Source organism: Quercus robur, chromosome 3, assembly GCF_932294415.1.
Source record: "Quercus robur chromosome 3, dhQueRobu3.1, whole genome shotgun sequence".
NCBI classification, from domain to species: Eukaryota; Viridiplantae; Streptophyta; class Magnoliopsida; order Fagales; family Fagaceae; genus Quercus; species Quercus robur.
The window spans coordinates 3395004-3415353 of record NC_065536.1 but is presented as its reverse complement, the minus strand read 5'-3'; the positions used below and the strand labels follow the sequence as shown (position 1 = coordinate 3415353).

The window sequence follows — 20350 nt, the reverse complement described above, 5'->3', positions numbered from 1 at the left end:
AAAACCAAGTACATGATAAAAATCTCGATAAGAGTAAAATCGTCACATAAGGTTCAATTTGGATAAGTACAACCATAATGACGATCAAATTCTCAAAGTAAGAGTAAGTCATATGATTAACTTCGCATGGTTAAAAACCGATAAACACAATCATAATGACGATAAAATTCTCAAAGCAAGAGTAAGTCATATGATTAAATTCGCATGGTTAAAAACCGACGAACACAATCATAATGATGCTCAAATTCTCAAAGCGAGAGTAAGTCATATGATTAAATTCGCATGGTTAAAAACCAATGAGCAGTTTTTCTAAAAAGGAAAACAAAAATTAAGGCACACGAAAAGCTCAAAAAAACTTTGCACGTATCAATCACTTGACGAGAAAGTTGCCTCATATTAAATGTGATGGGACGAAAATTTTGAGAAGAGGAAGAGCAATCAAAATTGCCAGAATTATTCCTCTACTTGTCTCTACGAAGTGACGACTAAGGAATAAGGGGGCAACTGAAGAGTAACATTTGATCAGCAAACCTTTAGTGAATTTGGTCATCTGTAAGATTGCAAACCGTCAGTAAAATAGGTCGTCAGTAAAACTGACGACTGTTACACACATTAATGCTCAGATATAAATTCCTCACTTAAATGGCAAGTGTAACGGACGTAGAACCTTTCCAACCATCAGCTCACAGCTATTACAACTACCTCAAGCTGATCATTACACAGCTGTTACAGAACATTGAATGGGGAAGTTAAATGGATATTAAATGAGCATTTAAGCCTCCAGCTCAACCATAACTAATAGATAGCGATAAAACACTCGTCCCTATTGCAAACTGTCCACGTTAATGACAAGTAAAAGTATGGACGAGCATAAACATATTAGTTCCAGACAACATTTAATGTCCAAATGATAAATGAGCATGGAGCTGTAACAATCATCCAATTATGCGCATTTAATGGCCGTTATAGATGTTAAAGGACTGAGGATAAATGGTCGTTATTAGGCCATAAATCCTCTAGCTGTGGTACAACGTTAGAGAGGCCAATAGACTGAGCATTTACTCACATAAATGCTATATAAAGCTAGGAGAGACAAGTAAGTGAGGTAGGTTGAATACACACACAAATTACTCTACAAATTACAGATTTCTAAAGAATTTAAGCTAATTTAAGTATCGGAGGGTCCTTGGTAGGCCCCAAACCGATGTCATTATCTGCTTAGTGCTTACTTTGGTACAGGATCTCCAGATCGTCCATAGTACTGACGAGGAACATACTGATGAACTCCAGGTTGTCCATCGTAATGACGAGGTACATATTGACAAGCTCCAGGTTGTCCATCGTACTGACGAGGAACATACTGACGAGGTGAAATTCTGCTTCATTAGAATGTATTTAAGTAATCTTATTTAGATGTTTTAAAATAAAGGAATAGAAGGTAAGTAACCTTGTTTAGGAGTAATATAGATGGAAAGAAATGTAATCATTTTATGATAATATTACTGTTAGACCAATATTTTAAAATTAAGGGTTAAATATATATGAGTATTTTTGGAGTTTTAGTAAAAAAAAACCATTTAACTCTAATTTCATTCACTCCAATTTCTGCCAATTTTGTGAGAATGAAAATTTGAAATTTTGAGAGAATAAATAGGAACGAGTGTTCCCTTTTATGGTGCTACCCATTAAATTCTCTCTTATCTAAACTCTCAAACAAATGAATGAAAAGAGGAATGCAATTTCTATTCCCTCCATTAAAACTCCCAAACAAGGGAACAAATTGATTATTCTAAAATTATTATTTTTATTCATTTTCTTTCAATTCAATTCTTTTCCCTCGTCTCAAACGATGAAACGAGTTGTAAAACAGTTTAGAATAATTTTCTTCAAATCACGTTCATATAATTATCCATACTAGTAGAATGCATGTGCAATGCACAAATTAATAAAAAATTTCATTAACTATCTTCTTCATCAATGAGTTACCCGAAAGTTTCACCTAAAAAAATTATCTTACTAATTAATGATCCACATGACAAAAATGTATTAATTTTACAATATTTAATATATACATATATTGTTTCTCAAAAAAAAAAAAGTATATAACATATATTGAACCACTTGGCACAAGTATGTAATGTGTAAGTTTTAACTAGTGAGAACACAAACTTATAATGTTTAATCAAAATAACTATAATAAATATTTTAAAAAAAAAATTAATTACTGTAAACTTTTTTTAATACTATAATTTTAATTGAAGTAAAATTTTAAGTTTCTTGAAATGTAGGAAATAAATTTCTACCTATAGTAAACCATCTTAACCATTAATATTAATAAGTCACTAAATATTTTGATTATTAAATTTTAATTTGTGGTAAGCAAGTGGCAATTCGTATTAACGGGTCATATTTGTGTTGTGTCAAGGTATAAGTATTTGAATGCAGATTCTCAAAAAAAAACAAAAAAAAAAACAAAAAAAGTATTTGAATGCATAGTACAACCCTAGTCAAACCCATTTAATAATTGTGTCAAACCCCCTCAACCCTAATATAGCCCATTTATTAAGTAGGTTGACACGACAAAACCTATTTCAACATGTTTAATGCACAATTTAAGAAAACTAAATCTAAAAGAGAAAATTTCTTTTGTTCTTTGTTTTGGGTAAAAAGTGTTAGGACATTAGAATTCTTTATTAATTAATTAAATTTAGAAGTCAAATTTATTTTAGATAAAATAAATTTAATTTATATGAATCGGATCATTTTGGGAAGATTGCGAGTTAAGCAAGTCAAGGAACTAACCAATTTATTGATCGTGTTAAAGCATGTCGACCGCTTTGACACAAACCCATTTACACTAAATACTAAATCTCAAAAAATTCTACAATATTCGTGTTGTGTTCATGAGTTGTGCCAAATCTATTAATAATTAATAAGAATAGAGCCACTTGTTACAAAGAGAACATAACCACCTAGTGCAACTACAACTATTGGGACCCAACTTTTATTATATAGTACTAAGTTGCAACTTAAGATATGAAAACCATTTTTCAATTCTTCTCTTACCTAATTGTTCAACTACCAACCCCAACCTTCCTAAAATTTCACAATTAGAAATCTACTCTAGTCTAATCTAAGTGTATATGTATGTGAAATTCATTTTTAAAGACTTGAACCACAACTTTTAAGACCCAACTTTTAATACACACACACACACACACATATATATATATATATATATATATACTTATATATGATATGATGTGCTTTTGATCATGTGAAAGTCATCTAAATTGATCTTGACACCATTAAAAATGTTACGTGATTAAAACTTCATGTAGAAGATTGTTTTAATTGTCACATAATATGTTAGAGAAAATTCTCTTTAAATTGATTTGGATGAAAACTTTGTTAAAATTGGTACTTTAAGTTTGTTTTCCATTACCCTAATACATCTATGCACACAATCAATTTGTTTTAGGAGTGTGCATGAGGTATGTTGGATTGGATTGGAATATTTTTCAACCCAACTTAACTTCTTCAAGCGAGAAATCCTCAACCTAGCTCAACCCAACCTAGAGGGTTGATAGGTTGTGGTCATTAATTTTGTTAAGCCTAAGAAACTATTATTTTGTATTTAACTATTTCATTCCATAATTCAATAATGAATTAATATTATATTCTATAGTTAGCCTAATATCTCAATATCATCAAAACTAAGTTTTAAAATACCATATCATTGTTGTGAAAAAAAAAAAAAAAACCAAAATAAATCAAACTAATATAAATAAAATAAGTCCTATCAATGCAAAATTCAAAGAAAAATTTCTTTAAAATTATTAATAGTGTAAGCCAAGTCAGGTTATTTGGAGTAAAAAATTGTCAACCCAAATTCAATTCAATCCAAACTTTAGTATATATATATATATATATATATATATATATATATAACTAGCCCAACCTATTAACTCAAGAAAAATCAATCTCAGTGGGGGTAACTGCACATCCTTAGTTTGTCTAAGGAATTTTTTTTTTTATTTATAAAACACTCACATTGCAAATTATCCCTTATTTTTTTTTCCCTCTTGTCAAGCAGATTATGTTTCCTACTTATCCAAATGTGATTCTCATCTATATTCTATAAACCCCATAAGAATGTGGATAGGAAAGCACCATGCTACAATAATGTCTTGAGAATTAGCAACCTCTAATTGGAGTCAACTTAGCTTCAATTATAACAATGGTCACTTTTCACTTCCACGTTGGTAACATTCACCCACTAATCATACCCACTTGGCAATGACGGTATGACCTTTTGCTTTTATTTATTTTTTTCTCTCCCAATGTGTTAAAGCATAATCTTAGATCAGCTAGTCTCCTAGATTTTTTTTAGCCTCATGACTCAAAAGCATTAAACAATGAAACTTTGATGACATCAAAATCACTGAAGTCCAGTGTTATATCACATCATGAACCACTAATTGGATCCAAATATTCATACCCCACCTCTCCAAAATGAACAAAAGAAGAGAAAAAAGAAAAAGAAAAAAGTCAATTTTCTCTTTCATTCACAACCCAAGTTGCAGTTTCACCAAGTCTTCCATACTTTTATGGTCTAATAAATAAGTCTAGAAATGATCATTTTATTTTTATCAAACAATCATTAGGAGTGAATTGCACCAAGGAAATATTATTTCCTACCTCAAAATTCTTTGGTGCCATTGATATCAGTTTATAATTTAATTTAGACAATAATAGGTATTATTGACTAGCATAATGAAAGCACTTATAATATTTTATATTAGAATAAAAAGTTCACAAAACACATTACTTATATAAACATATCTTAGATTTCCATAATGTAGCAAAAACCACAGGATGCGTGTTCTGCTCCCAACATACTATACAACCTCATGTTGATTAATTGTCCACTGATATGAAACCTCTCTTCCACATTTAGTGCTAACACATATTGGAGCATTAGGCTAATTATATAATAAAAATATACTACTATTTTACCCACAAATATAATTTTACAAAGTTTACCTAAGCGCGTGCCCAATTCAATTTTTTATTTCTTCTGTTTAAAGAGATAAAACTACCTTTTTATATTAAGAGTACTGCATGAATGGATCATCTTGGTGAATGTTAGATGTGAATATGAGAAACTTTTTTCATGGTTAATACTTTAAAATAATGGATTAATAATGCACAAACTGTTACTAATTGAGAATGATGAATTTGGATATTGCACTAAGTAGATCATTTTGGAGGGGCAGGATGGGTTTACAGTTGTGGTGAATGTAAGATGTGAATATGAGAAAAAAAAATACTATATAATGGTTGATATTTTAGCTAAAACATAATTTACATCTTCTAAATTTGGGATCTTTCTAAATTGGTACATTTACTTTTAAGATTTGTAATCTAAACTCTTGACTACTAACAACAATGTCAATACGGCCATTCTATTATGGTCTCACCCTTTACTAGGCTAAAAATATCGTTTTTTTTTTTTGTTCGGTTGTTTTTGTGTGGGTTAAGGGCAGGATTCTAACTAATATTTGTGGAATGAGCTCTTGATACTATTATAATATTCAATTGTGTAAATTGTAAGTGAATGGTTAGGGACAAATTTAGATATGACTTTAAACTTAGAGAATAAAAGTAGTATTATTTTAAACTCATAATATAATGGATTTTTGCAGAAACTTTTACTATTTGAGAAATTGCTCTAAGTAGATCAAAATTTGGTATGGAAATTTGGGTTTAAAAGAGTGGATAAGAAGAAAAGATCTTTAATGGTTTGATTCTTTATAACCAAAGCATTGATGATGCAAACTTTTACTAATTGGGAAATGGGAATTTGTGATGGATTTGGTCAGTGGGACCTGATTAAACAATTTGAGGTGACCGAGGACTATGGACCCACAAGCATGCGTGAAGCTGTTGCGGCGGCTAATGAAATAAATATTTTATTTTATTTTATGTAGAGCTGCTTGCTTTAGAGGGTGGCCTTATAAGCTATTCTTCCACTCATTATTAAAACAGATTTTGAAGAATATTTTTAATTAAAAAAAAAAAACTCAAATTTGATATGTTAGTTCTACTAATTTTCTTGAATAGTTAATTTGATACTTCAAAATAAAGCATTGACACAAACTATTCTTTTTGAGAATGGAAGATAACCATATTTTTTTTTTTTTTTTGGATAAGATGAACCCATATTGGATTAACATTACACGTATTTCTCCGGAATTAAAATCAAAAAAGAAAGATACAGCTAAATATATTTTTTTATTTAAATAAGTAGTTGTTTAGAATTAGAATCTTGATAATATTCTAAAAAAATAAAAATCCTAATAATAAATATTTTTTATATATTATAATAATAATGAAGTACTTTTGTTAATCAACTGATTTTGAGAAATGTTATGTTCACAACATTTTCGCAATAAATTATAGGTGGTTAGTTGTTATTGGTTTAAATAGAAAAATAACTCTAGTTACTATATACTTGGTTGATATATGTATTTATGATTAATAATTGTGAGTTAAGAGTTAATATTCATGTGCAAAGCACGAGCTAGCAACTGTTAGCTTTAGATTATCAAAGATTTCAACTTAACCATTGAATTTATAATTGACAATTGACATCCATATATGTAAAGTATTTGATGAGCTCAGTGATGGATAGCTTTTTCCCTAACGACTTGAGAGATTTTTTTTTCTAAAAAAAAAAAAAAGTTAAAGAGTTGAAATGAGTAGATTACAACTCATGCTAGTTTAAAGATTTTCTATTCAATTGCTTTATTTTAACATGGGAGAAAATTTCACATGTTTATGCACTAATTAATGGAACTGCCCCAAGTACTTTCTTGATAGTAAAAAAGTTATTCAAAAATCTAACAAACTCAAATTATTTCAAACAAAAAAGTTAACAAATTTTCACTCTCAAATCTCAATTAAAAATTTTCTATTAATAAAAATCCCAAAGCGTACAAAGATAATTGGAAAGGAAATCTATAGGGTTTCCAGCTTATCTCCTCAACCAGCCATTGTAACAACTAAATACTTTATTATTCCTTAATCTCAAAAAACAAAATTTTAAAAGATTCAAAATGGGTTTTTATATGGAAATTCAAACAAAACAAAATATGGTTCAAGGGTTTTTTAAATAATGGTTTTGTTATAATGTAACTAATGAAATATTAAAAAATAAAAAAAGATTATATCAAAAATCTCAATAATTAGACAAAATTTACTTTTAGTTACCTCCAATATTTCAAATGAATATATATATATATATATATATATATTATAAGTAAAAATTCTAAAAAAAATATTTTTCTTAAATATATAGTCAATATAAAAATAAAAATTAAAAATTAAAAAAACATTTTTTTTTTAGTTTGGTAAGCATGTTTAAGTACAATGGTAATCACATAGATATGAAAAAATAAACGCAATTTTGGGATCTCAAGGAAAGGAAATGTAATTTTAAGTTAGAAAAAAAAAAGTAAAATAGTTCAAGTGCAAAAGTATTGGACCCTAAACCTAAAGAAACTAACAAGAAATTCTTATATAATTATAATTTAGACTCATGTGTAAATTAAAGTGAAAGCGACATTTATGTGATTTTTAGATTCATAGTAGTTTCATGGGACTTTATCTATCAAAGAATCATGAATTTATTGCTGGTTAAAAATAATGATGAATGTCAATAAAGCCACAAAATAATGTTCACTTTTTTCTTTTTTTGAGAAACAAAATAATGTTCACTTTTAAATGGTTTAAAATACACTCACATATTAATCACAATAATTTAAAGAAATTTTCAATATTAGGGTTAAATAAAAATAAAAATAATAAATTTCAAACATTGAAATTTTAGATTATATTTAAAATGTAAACACAATACAAACTAAAACGATAATTAAGAGTGATGTAGCAGTTGATTGATAATGTGACCTCATCCACGAACTCGAAGAAAAGTGGCCATAAAGAGTCGCCAAAGGTGTTTTTGATGCCTAAGTTAGCTTAGAACATAAAAGATTAATGAGGAGAAGAGGAGATTAATGGGCATATATATATCCTTAGCATCACTTTTTATAAGTAAAATTTACAGTAATTGTAACATCACTTTTTTTTTTTTTTTTTTAAGAAATAATAGTGATAACACATAAAACAACTTTTGCCTAAATATAACCTTATTAGTTATTCAGTCATTACTCATTAGTTAAAAGAGTCATTTTTGTTTTTGGATTCAATTTCTCTCTCTTTTCTTCTCTATTTTCGGGCCACATATATAGGATACCTAGATGAAGGGTAAAATTCAACATAGTTTTTATCCAGACGTTAAATTAGGTTATAGTTATTTAGTTAGATAAACAAACTATGGTTCATTTTTTTTAAAAAAAAAAATTAAAAATAAAAAAAAATTAAAAAAAATTAAAAAAAAAACGTAGGGATTTCAGAGCTTGCTGTTTGAGCGTGTCAAATGTGAATTTATTTTCTCTAAATTATTATATAAAAAAAAAACTGTAATTTCTTTTCTCAAAAGCTAACAGATAAAAAAAAAAAAAAAAAAAAAAAATCCAAATGTTTAAAACAATATTTTGCCGATGAAATATCTCTTCACAATTATTTAAACTAATATTTTCACCTCTAAATTTACCAATCTTTTTGAAAAATTGCTCTCAAAATAATTTTTTATTGATCCGAAAAGTGTTGGTTACACTAACTAAGTACTCTCATTCATTAATATAATTATAATTATAACAAATTATTAAAGTAGTTTTGCTATAATTATTAAGGTTGTTTACCGTATAGTAAATTCTTTTTTAATAGTGACATATATGTCTCAAGTTCTTTTAGGCCTTTATCCCAGCTCTTAAAGAAAGGGAACCGTGAAAAATGAGTCATCTTCCTATAAAAGTGGTGTTTCATCTTCGTATAAAAGAGGTGTAATTTTCTGTTTCAGTATTGGGTTTACTTCACTCCCACAAATTTCGTTTTACTCAAGTCCCCCGCAGCCATAGCAGCGAGTCAACATCTACATATATATGAATGGTAGTTCTCTGTGCAACCAGAACAACAGCGGCAAAAAAACCCAGCAGAAGCAAGTATAAAAGTCATGGTGCATGGCCACGATGGTCATATTCCTACGTTAATAGAGAGACGTGGAGGATCTGAAAGGCCACTGGTTCTTTCTGTGAATAGTAGGAAAGAGACATCTTATTGGATTCAGATTTCAGAAATAGCAAAGAAGAGACTGAAGGAAGCAAAAACAACAGTTGAGAACATCGAAAAGGTTTGTTTTGTTTTGTTTTTATCTCAGATGTGTTTTTCTATTTTTCTCGATGTGTTTTAATCATTGAGTTCGTGTTAATGAGTTTTTTCGATTGGTTTTTTTAAGTAGAATCAATTATTTTATATTTTTAATTTTTTTTATCAGCTTTATCTCAATCAAACTCTTATGAGTTTACCATGGTTGGGTTTGAAACTTTCGGAGTCAAGCTTGGACTTTATATACAACATAGTTAATGATACTGCTGCACAAGCAAGTGCAGCAAAAGAAGCAAAGTTTAAAGCAAGTGCTGCAGCAGAAGCAAAGTTTATTAGCGATTCTGAGAAATTGAAGGCTTCAAATTTCGGTGCATCACTCTTAAGAATAGGCTCATGGATGGTAACATCTCAATTGTTTACCACAATTTAAAATTTTAAACTCTATTCTTACAATAACATAACTAAAAAAAATGAAAAAAAAAATGTGCAGGTACAGCCTCCACGTGAAGGTGCTTTAGTAGTAAAGATTTATTATGCCAAGCGAAAACTAGTGTGGGAAATTCTAGAGAATGCTTTGAAGAAAAAGATTGAAATACAATGGTCTGATATTATAGGAATTCGAGCTAGAATTTTGGAAGATAAGCCTGGAATTCTAGAGATTGAGGTTATTTTCTTAATATTAGTTTCATTTTTTTTTATTAAATTTTTTCTTAATATTAGTTTCATTATTTTGTTTTATGTTTCATTTTCCTCTGAGTCTCAATTTGATGTGGTTAGAACTGTTTTCAGCTTAACAATCGTCCTGCTTTCTTTGACGAAAGTAATCCAATGCCGCGCAAACACACCATGTGGAAGATTAGTTCAGACTTTACTGATAATCAAGCTCAAACTTACAGGTTTGTATTGTTTTCTACTTTTGAAATTTTATAGTTGACATTGCTTTTGGTTTCTACATTACAATATTTGTTTAGTTCATTTGTTATTTTGTCACATCTTTGAACACATATTTTTCTAGTTGTAAATGTGTTATTCTGTTTTAGGAGTTATAATGATTTTTTTGCCAATTAATGAATTATTTTTCTAGTTGTAAATGTCTTATTCTGTTCAAGACTTCAAGTTATAATGAATTTTGCTGTTGGCATGCTATCCTCAGGTTGCACTATCTTGAATTTCCTCCAGGAACCCTTGACAAACACTATGAGAAGCTCCTGCAATGTGACCCCAATTTGTTAAAGTTGAGCCAAAGACCTTTCCCAAGTCTTAGTTCTCCTTACTTCCATACAGATTGCTACAATGGGCGTAAAGAATTTTCTTTGGATTTTTATAGACACGGGCAGTTACCTTTACCATTCTCGAGTATGCATTCGCCATTTAAATCTATTCAACAAATTCAGGCATATGAACAAGCCCACCAACAATACCTTCTTACAACGAATTCAACTTCACCAATATCAGGTATTGCGTTGTGCATATTCCAATTCCATACTATTCTAAGGCTTCAATTTTACTCTAACTTGGTTTTTCAATTCTTTTGTGATGATATAGTTATGGATTTCTCTCCACATTCAGATGGAGCCATTAGCAACCAAGGAGTTGATGATCCAAGGATGGCAATGTGGTATCAAAGGATGATTAATCCTGCAAACGTTCTAGGGAGAGATCAAATGCAAGGGCCATTTTCTATGGCTATACCAACCCAAGTAAATCCAGCCATATCTGGTCAAAACTATAATGTGTCAGCAGCTTGGCCTAATTCAGACACTCAAATCCTAGATGATATTCAAAGCCGATTGCTGAGTGACAAAAAATTTCAATTTGGTTATGACCCTTACTTAGAGGTGGAGTCATTGAACAACTTAGTACCTGACTTGCAAAAAGAAATGAACCCAACAAGCAACTTCGAAAACTGTTTGTTGGGTGAAGCTGAACACACAGGTATGAAAAATGTGCGGAATGTCACAAGGGTGAACTCCTTGGGTTCATTGATGGCGTTGCCAACAGAAGAGCAACCTGCAAGTAGCACTCTCTATCCACAGTCTGTTAACTGGCTACCTCAATCTCAAGATCCTAATGTGAATTTTATGATGCATCGACCTGGGAACAACACTTCAATGGATACAGTTTTTGATCCAGATCCTAAAGTTGATACAGATGATCCAACAATGGTAGATTTCACAACTACTAATAATTTTGATGGGGACAATCACTGGACATGATTCAAAAGCGAGTATTGATATGAGGGAAGGATGATAATAAAGCGCATGATTCAAAAGTGAGTAATAATATTAGGGAAGGATGATAATAAAAGCACATCATGGTCGAGCCCAATGCGATGGCAAGTGGAAAAAATACAAGTCACAGATTCAAGCTTAAGAATTAACCTGTTCAAAGAGAAAATTGAAGGTAAACACCATGTGTCTCACATCTTGTTTAACAATGCAAGGCAATTGGAGGATTCATTTTGAAGTCATCTTGTTTAGAATGTGTGCATTGGGTATGACTTTTATTTTTTAGGTTTTTGTCAGTAGGCAATTGTACCCAACTTTTATTTTTTTTTTAGATTTTTGTAAATAGGCAATTGGAGGATTCAATTAAAAGTGATCGTAATTTGTGTACTAGGTACGATTTTTTTTTTAGTGAGTTCTTGTAGTATTACAAGCAAATTCTTCTTCCCTAGGTTCCCTCCCTCTCCCAAAATACATATTATTTTCAACTTTCACATAGACCAACTATTTTTGCTCTACCAATCATAGTCAGTCACACAGAGAATTGTGGCAAAAGTTTTACATTTTTTTTGTTACTAGATTTTTTGTTTTTCAATAGAAAAATAGGTAGTCTTGAACTTTGGATTTCCATATTGTTGTGTGAAGCAGTTCTAGCTTCGAAGTATGTGCTTTGCAAATCCTTCTTATCATGTAAACTCACTATACTTTCATTTCACTTTTTTGAGTTACGAATGTATTACTTTTAGCACGCATTATAAATAAAACCTACAACATCTCTATGATTTTGCTTCCCTTTGCAAGGGCTTCCTAGTGTACTAGTGTTTTTCATATCCGTTTCTAAGACAGGAGCAGAGTTTAGTGGATACTAAATATACAACCACCATCTAATATAAATGAGCAGCTGGGAAGCACGGATAAAGTAGTTGCCGTATCCAACATAAATTATACCCAAAAACGTGTAAAATATATCCACACAAAAAATATTAATTAATTAATTGCCGTGACCCTAACATGTTGTATTCTAGTGTTTCAAGAAATGTTGTGTTGTTGTGTCCCGTTTTGTGTCTCCGTGACGTGTCCAATACGGACATGCTGCCCAAAATGCTGTGTCCGTGCCTCTCAAAAGAAAGTCAGTTGATCATTCATTCATCTCTTGTACTTTCACTAGGGCTGTCTAGTTTGGTTTGCAATTGACAACTAGATCTGATTGTATACAATGTCATTGTATTAGGGAATAGATTTTGAGTTGGTTGAAGGACATAAGAACCAAGTATATTAGCAGACTCTTTCAATCTCTTTTGCCAAGCCTTTTTTTGTGCCAAATATTCAGTTTTTGCAACCAAAAAGAAAATGTTATTGAAAAGCCTGCCTGAAGTTATTTGGTTATGTATCCCCTTTTGGAACTTGACTTTGAGTAAAGCTCTAGCCATACTGCTAAAGAAGCATAAGCATAGTCTTGGTGTGATCACAAGAAATAATATTGCTTCTAAGCTATTTATTGGAAGGATAATTGGACTATAGCAGCTCTGCAGAGTGATTTTAGGACTCTTGGCAGTATGTTTGAGGTCTTTTGCATCAAGAGAATTGGCAGCCACGTCCTAACAGAGGCACATGCCCATGCTTAGCATGCATCAAAATCATTCATGCCAGTTGCCTGGTCTTGACCACTCTTTTGAGTTCTTTTTTTTTGTATTCTGGCTAGTTGTCCTTTTGAGAGTTGTATATAAGTTGGTCTAAGTCGATTTTCTTTTGGGGTGTACTTTTTTTCAAGTTTTTTTTTCAATATATATATATATATAATATAATATAATATAATATAAAACAAAATAAGATCATGTGACTTCAGAGTACCATCAAAAACCTATCAGGAAATTAACAATGCAATTTTGTGCCGGATGTTTTAGTGTATTGGTGCAGTGAAGATTGATGGTAGGGTGTCTGGCGATCAGGGAAGCTCTATTGAAAGCGATTCACCTAAACATCAACTCACATGATGGTTGCAAGGAGATAGAAAGAATGATCAAAGGCAACAAATCAAATGGAAAACAGAGTCCTTAGTTGAAGACATTCCAAGTAAGCTGCGCGGCAAAAATCCCAACAATTTGCCAATCTTGCCTCAAATAGTTTCACGAACATATTTGGGTCTGAAATGACTATGTTGCTGGTTAGAACCTTATGTTATTATCTTCACATAAACTTTTCTTTTTTTTGTATCCAAAAATAGTTGTGTCCAAAAAACAAAGTCCTTGAAGAAAAAAACGTGATACCCTCTGTTCCAAACAATGACAGACCTACCACCCTTAACTGTAAAGCATGCCCTGTTACAAAGAATGTTCCAACTTACCAGATTACTGTCAAACAAACGAATTGGGAACAGGTTCCATGAATATGGGAAAGAACATACCTCTGCCTCATATAAGAACCTGTATCCAGACTTGATTTTATTCTGAAATACTTTCCAACCACACAACGGAGATTCTTGCATGATTGAAATTGGATAATGTGAAACCTGGTCTACTTTGAATCAGAAACCTCCATACAATGGCCATACACTGCTGCAGCTTTCTGTACAATAAGTTTAGGCTCAAATATATATATATATATATATATATAGATAGATAGATAGATAGATATAATCTGTTTCAATCTACCAAGAAAAAACATATCATTACATATTATTTCATGCAGCAACTTTGCACCCCAGAGGACAGCAGTGGAAATCATAAATGAGATTTCATTGTGATAGTGAAAATGAATCACTAAATGAGATCTGATATACCCAAGTGCAAGTATGCTGTTTACAAAATAAGTCCATCTAAATTCTGCACTAACTAATTCAAGCAACAGATACCACCATCCCTCATAGAAATATTCACGATACTTTGCTATGGTATAAACTGCATGAATCAAGTTAACATCATACAGCACAATGGTTGTGCAAACATAGTTTCAGACATCAGTTGCCAAGTTCACTTCTTTTTTTTTTATAAGTAAATGATTTTATTCCAAATAAGTACCTCATTAATAATATGAAACACTAGATAGCCTAAAGAATTGCAACCAAAGAATTAGATAGCCTAATAATGTTAATTTTATTCCATTTAAAATGAATTAAGAAACTGATGACAAATCAAAATCTAGACTAAATAACCAGATTTGCACCACCCCACATTTGTTATAAATAGCTCGTTTGACAAAGTTACTCTTGTTGATAAGTAATGATATGGGAACTGGCATAGTGGCATTTTTTGTAACTTTCAAGTGGGGGAGGTGATGTTTGAACCCAGGTTCTCCACTTGAAAAAAACAGTAACGGCATTGAGCCACAAGTCTCTTGGCATGACATAGTGACTCGTGTCTTCAAACTTGGTTGGGTGATTTACTAGAATCTTCTAGTATGGCTGGAGAATCACCAGATATGCTTGCAGCTTCACATGCACCTCCTGCATTCAATTCACTAAAACTCCTTTTCTTTAATGAAGAGGGAGAATTCTCCTTTTCTTTGTTTTCATTAGCCCATTCTTTTCCTTTTCCTTTTTCTTTTTCATTCTCAATTTCTTTATTAATATGAGTCACACCGTCTGGCAAGGGAAACAATGGAGGTTCCCGACCACTCAATCGAGAAAATACCTTTTCAACCATCTCACTAATTTCCTTCCCCAGACCATTACTGTCCAAAATTAGCTCCCAAACTGATTTAGAAGCTTTCTCCAGCACTGGAGCTCTGTATGAAATCGATACAAAATTATAAGTTACAGAAGCTTCAGTAGTCACAAGTGCCATAAAAATTAGTATTGTCACACATTGGAAACCCCTTCTAAACCATGACATTGTAACAAACCACAAATGCTGGCAATGTGAGATGTTCTTACATATCCACTTAGAGATCCCAGGTTCAGAGTAAAAAAAGTGGCAATGGACAAAGAAAGCTCTATCCTCATGTGCATTACTAAAATTTTGACAGAGAGTTGATTTAAGCTTTGAACCACCTAAGGTATGTACATATAGGGTATCTACCCACATGGATTCAGCCCACATACAGGGTATCTGCCCAAAATTGCTAAACCCACTTTCAAGTTTCATTCATTATTTTCATATATCCATCCACATCAATCATCAAAATTGGTTACACTGGATTGGTCATATTATTAATTTTTGACAAAGTTAAGGAAATTTCATGGTACTGTAAACTCAGTCCCTATTTAACATTTGATACTACTAAGATAACTTTAAGATAATGACAACTGTCCAACAGACGACTAAAGCCTTTTTACAACCACGTAAAAGCTATGAGTTTTCCAAAAAGTAAGTGAATGCCTTTAGTGCGCACCTGGGAGGCTATTTCTACCTCAAAAGACAAATGAAAAAAGGACAAAAAACACTAAAACTTACTCAAGTTCCTGCCTTAGTGCATCAAACAACTCTCTTTTGGTTTGTTTCTCTGCCCCAGGGGTGTTAAGAACTTTACTCTGTTCAGCCATTTTAATAGTAGTATTCTTAAGCTCTTCCTGCAAAAACAAAGAGCATGGACATACAAAAATTTCACATTAAAATCAAAATAAACCAGTACTTCCTTAAGCATTGATATCTTTGACAACTATTGATTTTAACTTTTTCCACTACTTCCATTCCTCCCTTTCTAATTACAGAATTAAGCAAAGGAGAGAATACTTGGTGCTAGAACTTGCTTATGAAATCCAAGAATTTCACTCACATAGGCGGCATCAAACTCATCAAGTCACAACACGTCCCTAAGACTAAAAGAATTGTATAAACATGGACAACTAGTTGGCCTAATGAAATTCAACGGGAGCTAGCACCATGAACCTAAAATTTTAAAAAATTCACCAATAAATTTCTAAACTTGATTCTTCTAAACATCTGGATAAGCAACCCACTTTAGTCTACCAGTACTGTTGACAATTCACAAAAATTTAGTACATCCCCACAAATTCTTACTGCAGAGTGCAGACCACACAAATTGCAATGTGGTTCAAGAATTAGAATTGGTGATACCAACGCTAGGACTTATACTAAGAACTAACTGGTATCAACAAAATTTACATAAATACATATATAAGCTGTATATATAAAACCTCACTAATAAAAAAGACGCACACACACTTATAAACAAGGGAACTTTTTGTTACAAACAACAAAGTCTCTGCACTAAATATTGGGAGGGTTCTATTATCAAAACTCATATGTAACAGACAGCTCCATCATGTGTATGTGTGCTTATATACATGGACCTTTGATATCATTAAGTGTTATGTATATCAAATTAGTACTCAAATCAAACACAAAACCCATCAAACTCAACGCCTTCATTGCCCCAGTAGCTCTCAAATTACAAATTATAAAAAATAATTTAAAAAAATATATAAAAAAAAAAAAAAAACCCAAAATTTAAATCACCCGAAAAACTTGAAAAAATAAAAAATAAAGAATACCCAGAAGAGAAATGTGAAGGAAGAGATTTTTTTTTTTTTTTTTTTTTTTTTCAATTTACATTGGCTTTGAGCTGGTTGATGATCTTCAATCTGAGCGAGTCTATTGTACCATCATTCATTAGCGATTCCAACACATCCTCTGGAGTTATCACTGATGAACATGAGTCCATTTCCTCTCTTTCCTGGGAAAAAAAATATCGATCTTTTTGTTTTTAAAACCTGACATTCAATGAAAAATCTAAAAGGGTGTTAAAATTTGTAGAGAAAGTAAAAAGAGAACTGAGAAATTCTCGTACCTGTTTCTGTGTTTATGTTTCGGCCCGGGTGTGTATGTTTTGGGGTTGTTAGTGTTTCTCTTTCGTGATTTTGTGTCTAGCGAAACAGAGGTAGTTTTTGTGTTTATAAGAGAAAAGTTGATAAAGATCAGCTCCTCTTAGATATTTTCTAAATAAAATTATACGGCAAAAATTATATATTTACAGTCCTTCTATAGTTATATAGCGTATTAAAAAAAAAAACATCTTCGTATGTATTTGAAGTCAAACTTTTTTTGTAATAATTTTTTTAGTAAACAGTAATACTCACATATGAAAATAGTAATATTAGTGTTTTAAATTGAGTTTATAATATATTACATAATAAAAATTCTAGATACGTAACAAATTTTAAAACTTATTTTCACTTTATGAGATGATAAGTTATGATTAATATATAATAAAAGCGGTGATTGGTTTAATGTGAAACCGACTAAAGTCTACAAATGTGATGTGAAAAAGAAGTATAAATTTTGTTATCTGTCTATGCTCTAGCATTATTGTTACAACAAACTTGAATTATTTACATCTTATAACATGTATGCCTTACATTTCCTCTCTATATATTAAGAGTATAAAAATCTTTGTATACAGTCTAAAATATCCTTATAATATCTCTAACATTTTTTTTACTATCCTTTATAGTGTCACATTTATGGTTTGGAGTTCAAATCTCATCTTCCTCCCCTACTTCTATTTCTCTATCAAAGAAAAAAAAAAGGAGAGGGAGTGAGGATATCCGTGTAAATTAATCAATTCGTATGTATTGAATTGTTTGGTGTTCATTTTCCTTAACTCTCAAAAATAGCCTTCTCACATAGCCTTACCTATTTTATTGAGGATTCATGGAAGGTAATATACATAATTTCTTTTTCTTTTTCTTTTTTAAATTCGAGAAATTCAAGCCACTCTTCATTGAACAAGTTCAAACCTCCCCATTTTTTCACTTACCAACACTTAGGGGTGGTATTGTTTAACACGACATTAATACAATACCATTTTTTGCAGGTTAATGCTTAGTATAATTGGGTTCTTGTCAAAGCAGGTTGACATATTTTAACACGATTAATAAATGAGTCGAATCCATATTGACTTGCTTAACTTGCAATCAACCTTAAATTATTTAATTTATATAAATAGATTTCATTTCTAACATACATTTGAAGTATAAATATAATTGAGTAATCAAAAGAATTTTAATGGTTGTATTGATAAATTTAGCATTGAAACTCTAAAGTTCCTAACCCTTTTACCCAAAACAAATAAATAAACTCTCTTTTTGCTTTATTTTTCTTAGATTGTGTATTAAACAAGTTAAATAGGTAGTGCTGTGTCAACCCGATTAATAAATAGATTATGTTAGGTCACAAGTTTTGAGTCTTTTGACATGGTTATTAAATGAGCTAAGTTGGGGTTGGGCTATGTATTTGAATACCCATACCTCAACAAGACGTGAACAAGACCCGCTAACATGAATTGTAACCCCTACTGATAGTTGCTACTTTGTACATGTCTCTCACTCCAAATTATTATTTTTTAGACGTGGAAGGATACATGTTTCAGTAATTCACTAAAAGTTTTCTTTTTAAATATTGCAAAATATTCTCAATTAGGGCTTCATTTGTTTTGAAGTAAAATATTTTTTGAAAAATATTTTCATTATTTTCTATTATTTGTTTGGTTATAAGACCTTGGTCAATCTTGACAATTTTTTCCGTTAATCATAAAACTTTCTGTTAAACTTGTAAAATGTTTTATAAAAAAAATTCGATAAAACATTTGCCAAATTGATAATCACATTAAACCGTTCTTTCACGCAAGAATGATGCTGGTAGTACTAGTAGATGGGATCGTTTGTGCGGTGGCAGGAGACAAGTGGTGATTATCAGTGGTGGCAAAGCTAGGAGGCAGTGTTGGGAGGTGAAACTCAAGATCATCAAGGTTGGAATGAGTTTGGAGGAAACGCTCGTTCAAAGTCAGTACGATGGAGTTCTGGAATTTGTGATTGGCAAAAATCAGTGGAAATTTGATGGTTTTGTGTGTGGATTCAACATCATTCATTAGAGATTCCAACCCATCCTCTTGTGTTACTACTGATGAGCACCACTCCATATCTCGCTCTCTTTTCAAACTGTTTCCTACTTGCCTGCAAAAAGAAGAAAAATATTCTTTTTGTTTTTAAAGCTTTATTTTCAATGAAAAAACTAATAGAACAAAATAAAATAAATTTGTAGAGAAGCAAACGAAAACTGAGAATTTCTCATACTGTTTTGTTGAGGTGGGCTGAGGGTGACACTTTTCTCTTATATATATATATATATATATATATATATATATATATATATGTGTGTGTATATTCACTTAGGTTTCTGTTATTGGTCGGGTGAATGGTCCCAGAGGGAAGAGGGGAAAGTATCTTATATGCCTAGACAAGAATTTCTCCTAGAGGAGGGGTGGAGTATTTATTTATAGTATTTCTTACAAGTTTAAAAAAAAAAATATATATATATATATATATTGTGGGGCCCGACAACAGATGGGCCAGATCCACCTATTCACAGGGATACTTAAGGCCCAGGCCGAGGAGGATAGTAATCCCAGCCCAATAAACACAAAGCACTAATGGGCCATAGAAGCCGCCGAGGAAGGTACAGCCCTCGGTTAGCCCAGAGCTACACTAAGGAAAGGGGTAAAAGCGGCAAAGGGATAATCTTGTAAGAAATATAAAATATCTAGGACAGGCTGCCCAAACTACCTGCCCTAGACGGAGCTTTGTCTCTCACAGAGTCGTGTCTCTTTAGCCTACTCAACCACTCCCAACAGCTCAGGTTTTAAACTGATGGGACAAGTGTCAGGCTAGGAAAGTTCGACCCTACACGTGGACGAAGGAAATTGAATGCATGCTAATATAAAAGGAAAATTTGCAACCTAAAGGAGAGGGAGGCTTCCGGAAAGAAAAGGACCTAAAGGGGTGAACACCTCTAGATCATGCATGAACAACTTAACAAAACCACGGCTGAGTAAACATGACTTAGCCTTTCGACCCCACTCTCTACAAATGATATTGTACG

At 31.5% G+C, this 20350-nt stretch overlaps 2 protein-coding genes across 5 annotated transcripts; one reads left to right on the top strand and one right to left on the bottom strand.

The window, feature by feature from the left end:
* Nucleotides 1-8891: 8891 nt before the first annotated feature.
* On the top strand, nucleotides 8892-12076 carry LOC126716730 (uncharacterized). Of its 2 annotated transcripts, none has more exons than XM_050417679.1 (6): nucleotides 8892-9313; nucleotides 9458-9688; nucleotides 9779-9952; nucleotides 10078-10184; nucleotides 10442-10743; nucleotides 10858-12076. In XM_050417679.1, exons 1-6 carry the CDS (start codon nucleotides 9137-9139, stop codon nucleotides 11502-11504), a joined length of 1638 nt encoding a protein of 545 aa, XP_050273636.1. In that variant the 5' UTR covers nucleotides 8892-9136; the 3' UTR covers nucleotides 11505-12076. The 2 variants fall into 2 exon arrangements, with proteins under 2 accessions (XP_050273636.1, XP_050273635.1); XM_050417678.1 differs by having other exon boundaries at nucleotides 8894-9313; nucleotides 10834-12076.
* A 1491-nt stretch (nucleotides 12077-13567) lies between these two features.
* On the bottom strand, nucleotides 13568-17414 carry LOC126716728 (uncharacterized). 3 transcript variants are annotated; one of them, XR_007652245.1, is made up of 6 exons: nucleotides 17262-17414; nucleotides 17025-17147; nucleotides 15905-16020; nucleotides 15143-15236; nucleotides 13918-14078; nucleotides 13568-13831 (listed from the first exon to the last, which is right to left on the bottom strand). XR_007652245.1 is itself a non-coding variant. In XM_050417677.1 (5 exons), the coding sequence occupies exons 2-5, from the start codon at nucleotides 17133-17135 to the stop codon at nucleotides 14028-14030; spliced, it is 372 nt and encodes a 123-aa protein (XP_050273634.1). In that variant the 5' UTR covers nucleotides 17136-17147; nucleotides 17262-17414; the 3' UTR covers nucleotides 13568-14027. The 3 variants fall into 3 exon arrangements, 2 of the variants coding, with proteins under 2 accessions (XP_050273634.1, XP_050273633.1); XM_050417677.1 differs by having other exon boundaries at nucleotides 13568-14078; XM_050417676.1 differs by lacking the exons at nucleotides 13568-13831; nucleotides 13918-14078 and having other exon boundaries at nucleotides 14587-15236.
* Between the last annotated feature and the right edge of the window lie 2936 nt (nucleotides 17415-20350).

Coding starts and splice junctions, on each gene's coding strand:
- LOC126716728 (XM_050417676.1), bottom strand. CDS start 17,135: ATGGACTCATGTTCATCAGTGATAACTCCAGAGGATGTGTTGGAATCG. Junction 16,021..17,024: donor TCAACCAGCTCAAAGCCAAT/GTAAATTGAAAA, acceptor TTGTTTTTGCAG/GAAGAGCTTAAGAATACTAC. Junction 15,237..15,904: donor GCACTAAGGCAGGAACTTGA/GTAAGTTTTAGT, acceptor GATTTCATACAG/AGCTCCAGTGCTGGAGAAAG.
- LOC126716730 (XM_050417678.1), top strand. CDS start 9,137: ATGGTGCATGGCCACGATGGTCATATTCCTACGTTAATAGAGAGACGT. Junction 9,689..9,778: donor TAAGAATAGGCTCATGGATG/GTAACATCTCAA, acceptor AAAAATGTGCAG/GTACAGCCTCCACGTGAAGG. Junction 9,953..10,077: donor CTGGAATTCTAGAGATTGAG/GTTATTTTCTTA, acceptor AACTGTTTTCAG/CTTAACAATCGTCCTGCTTT.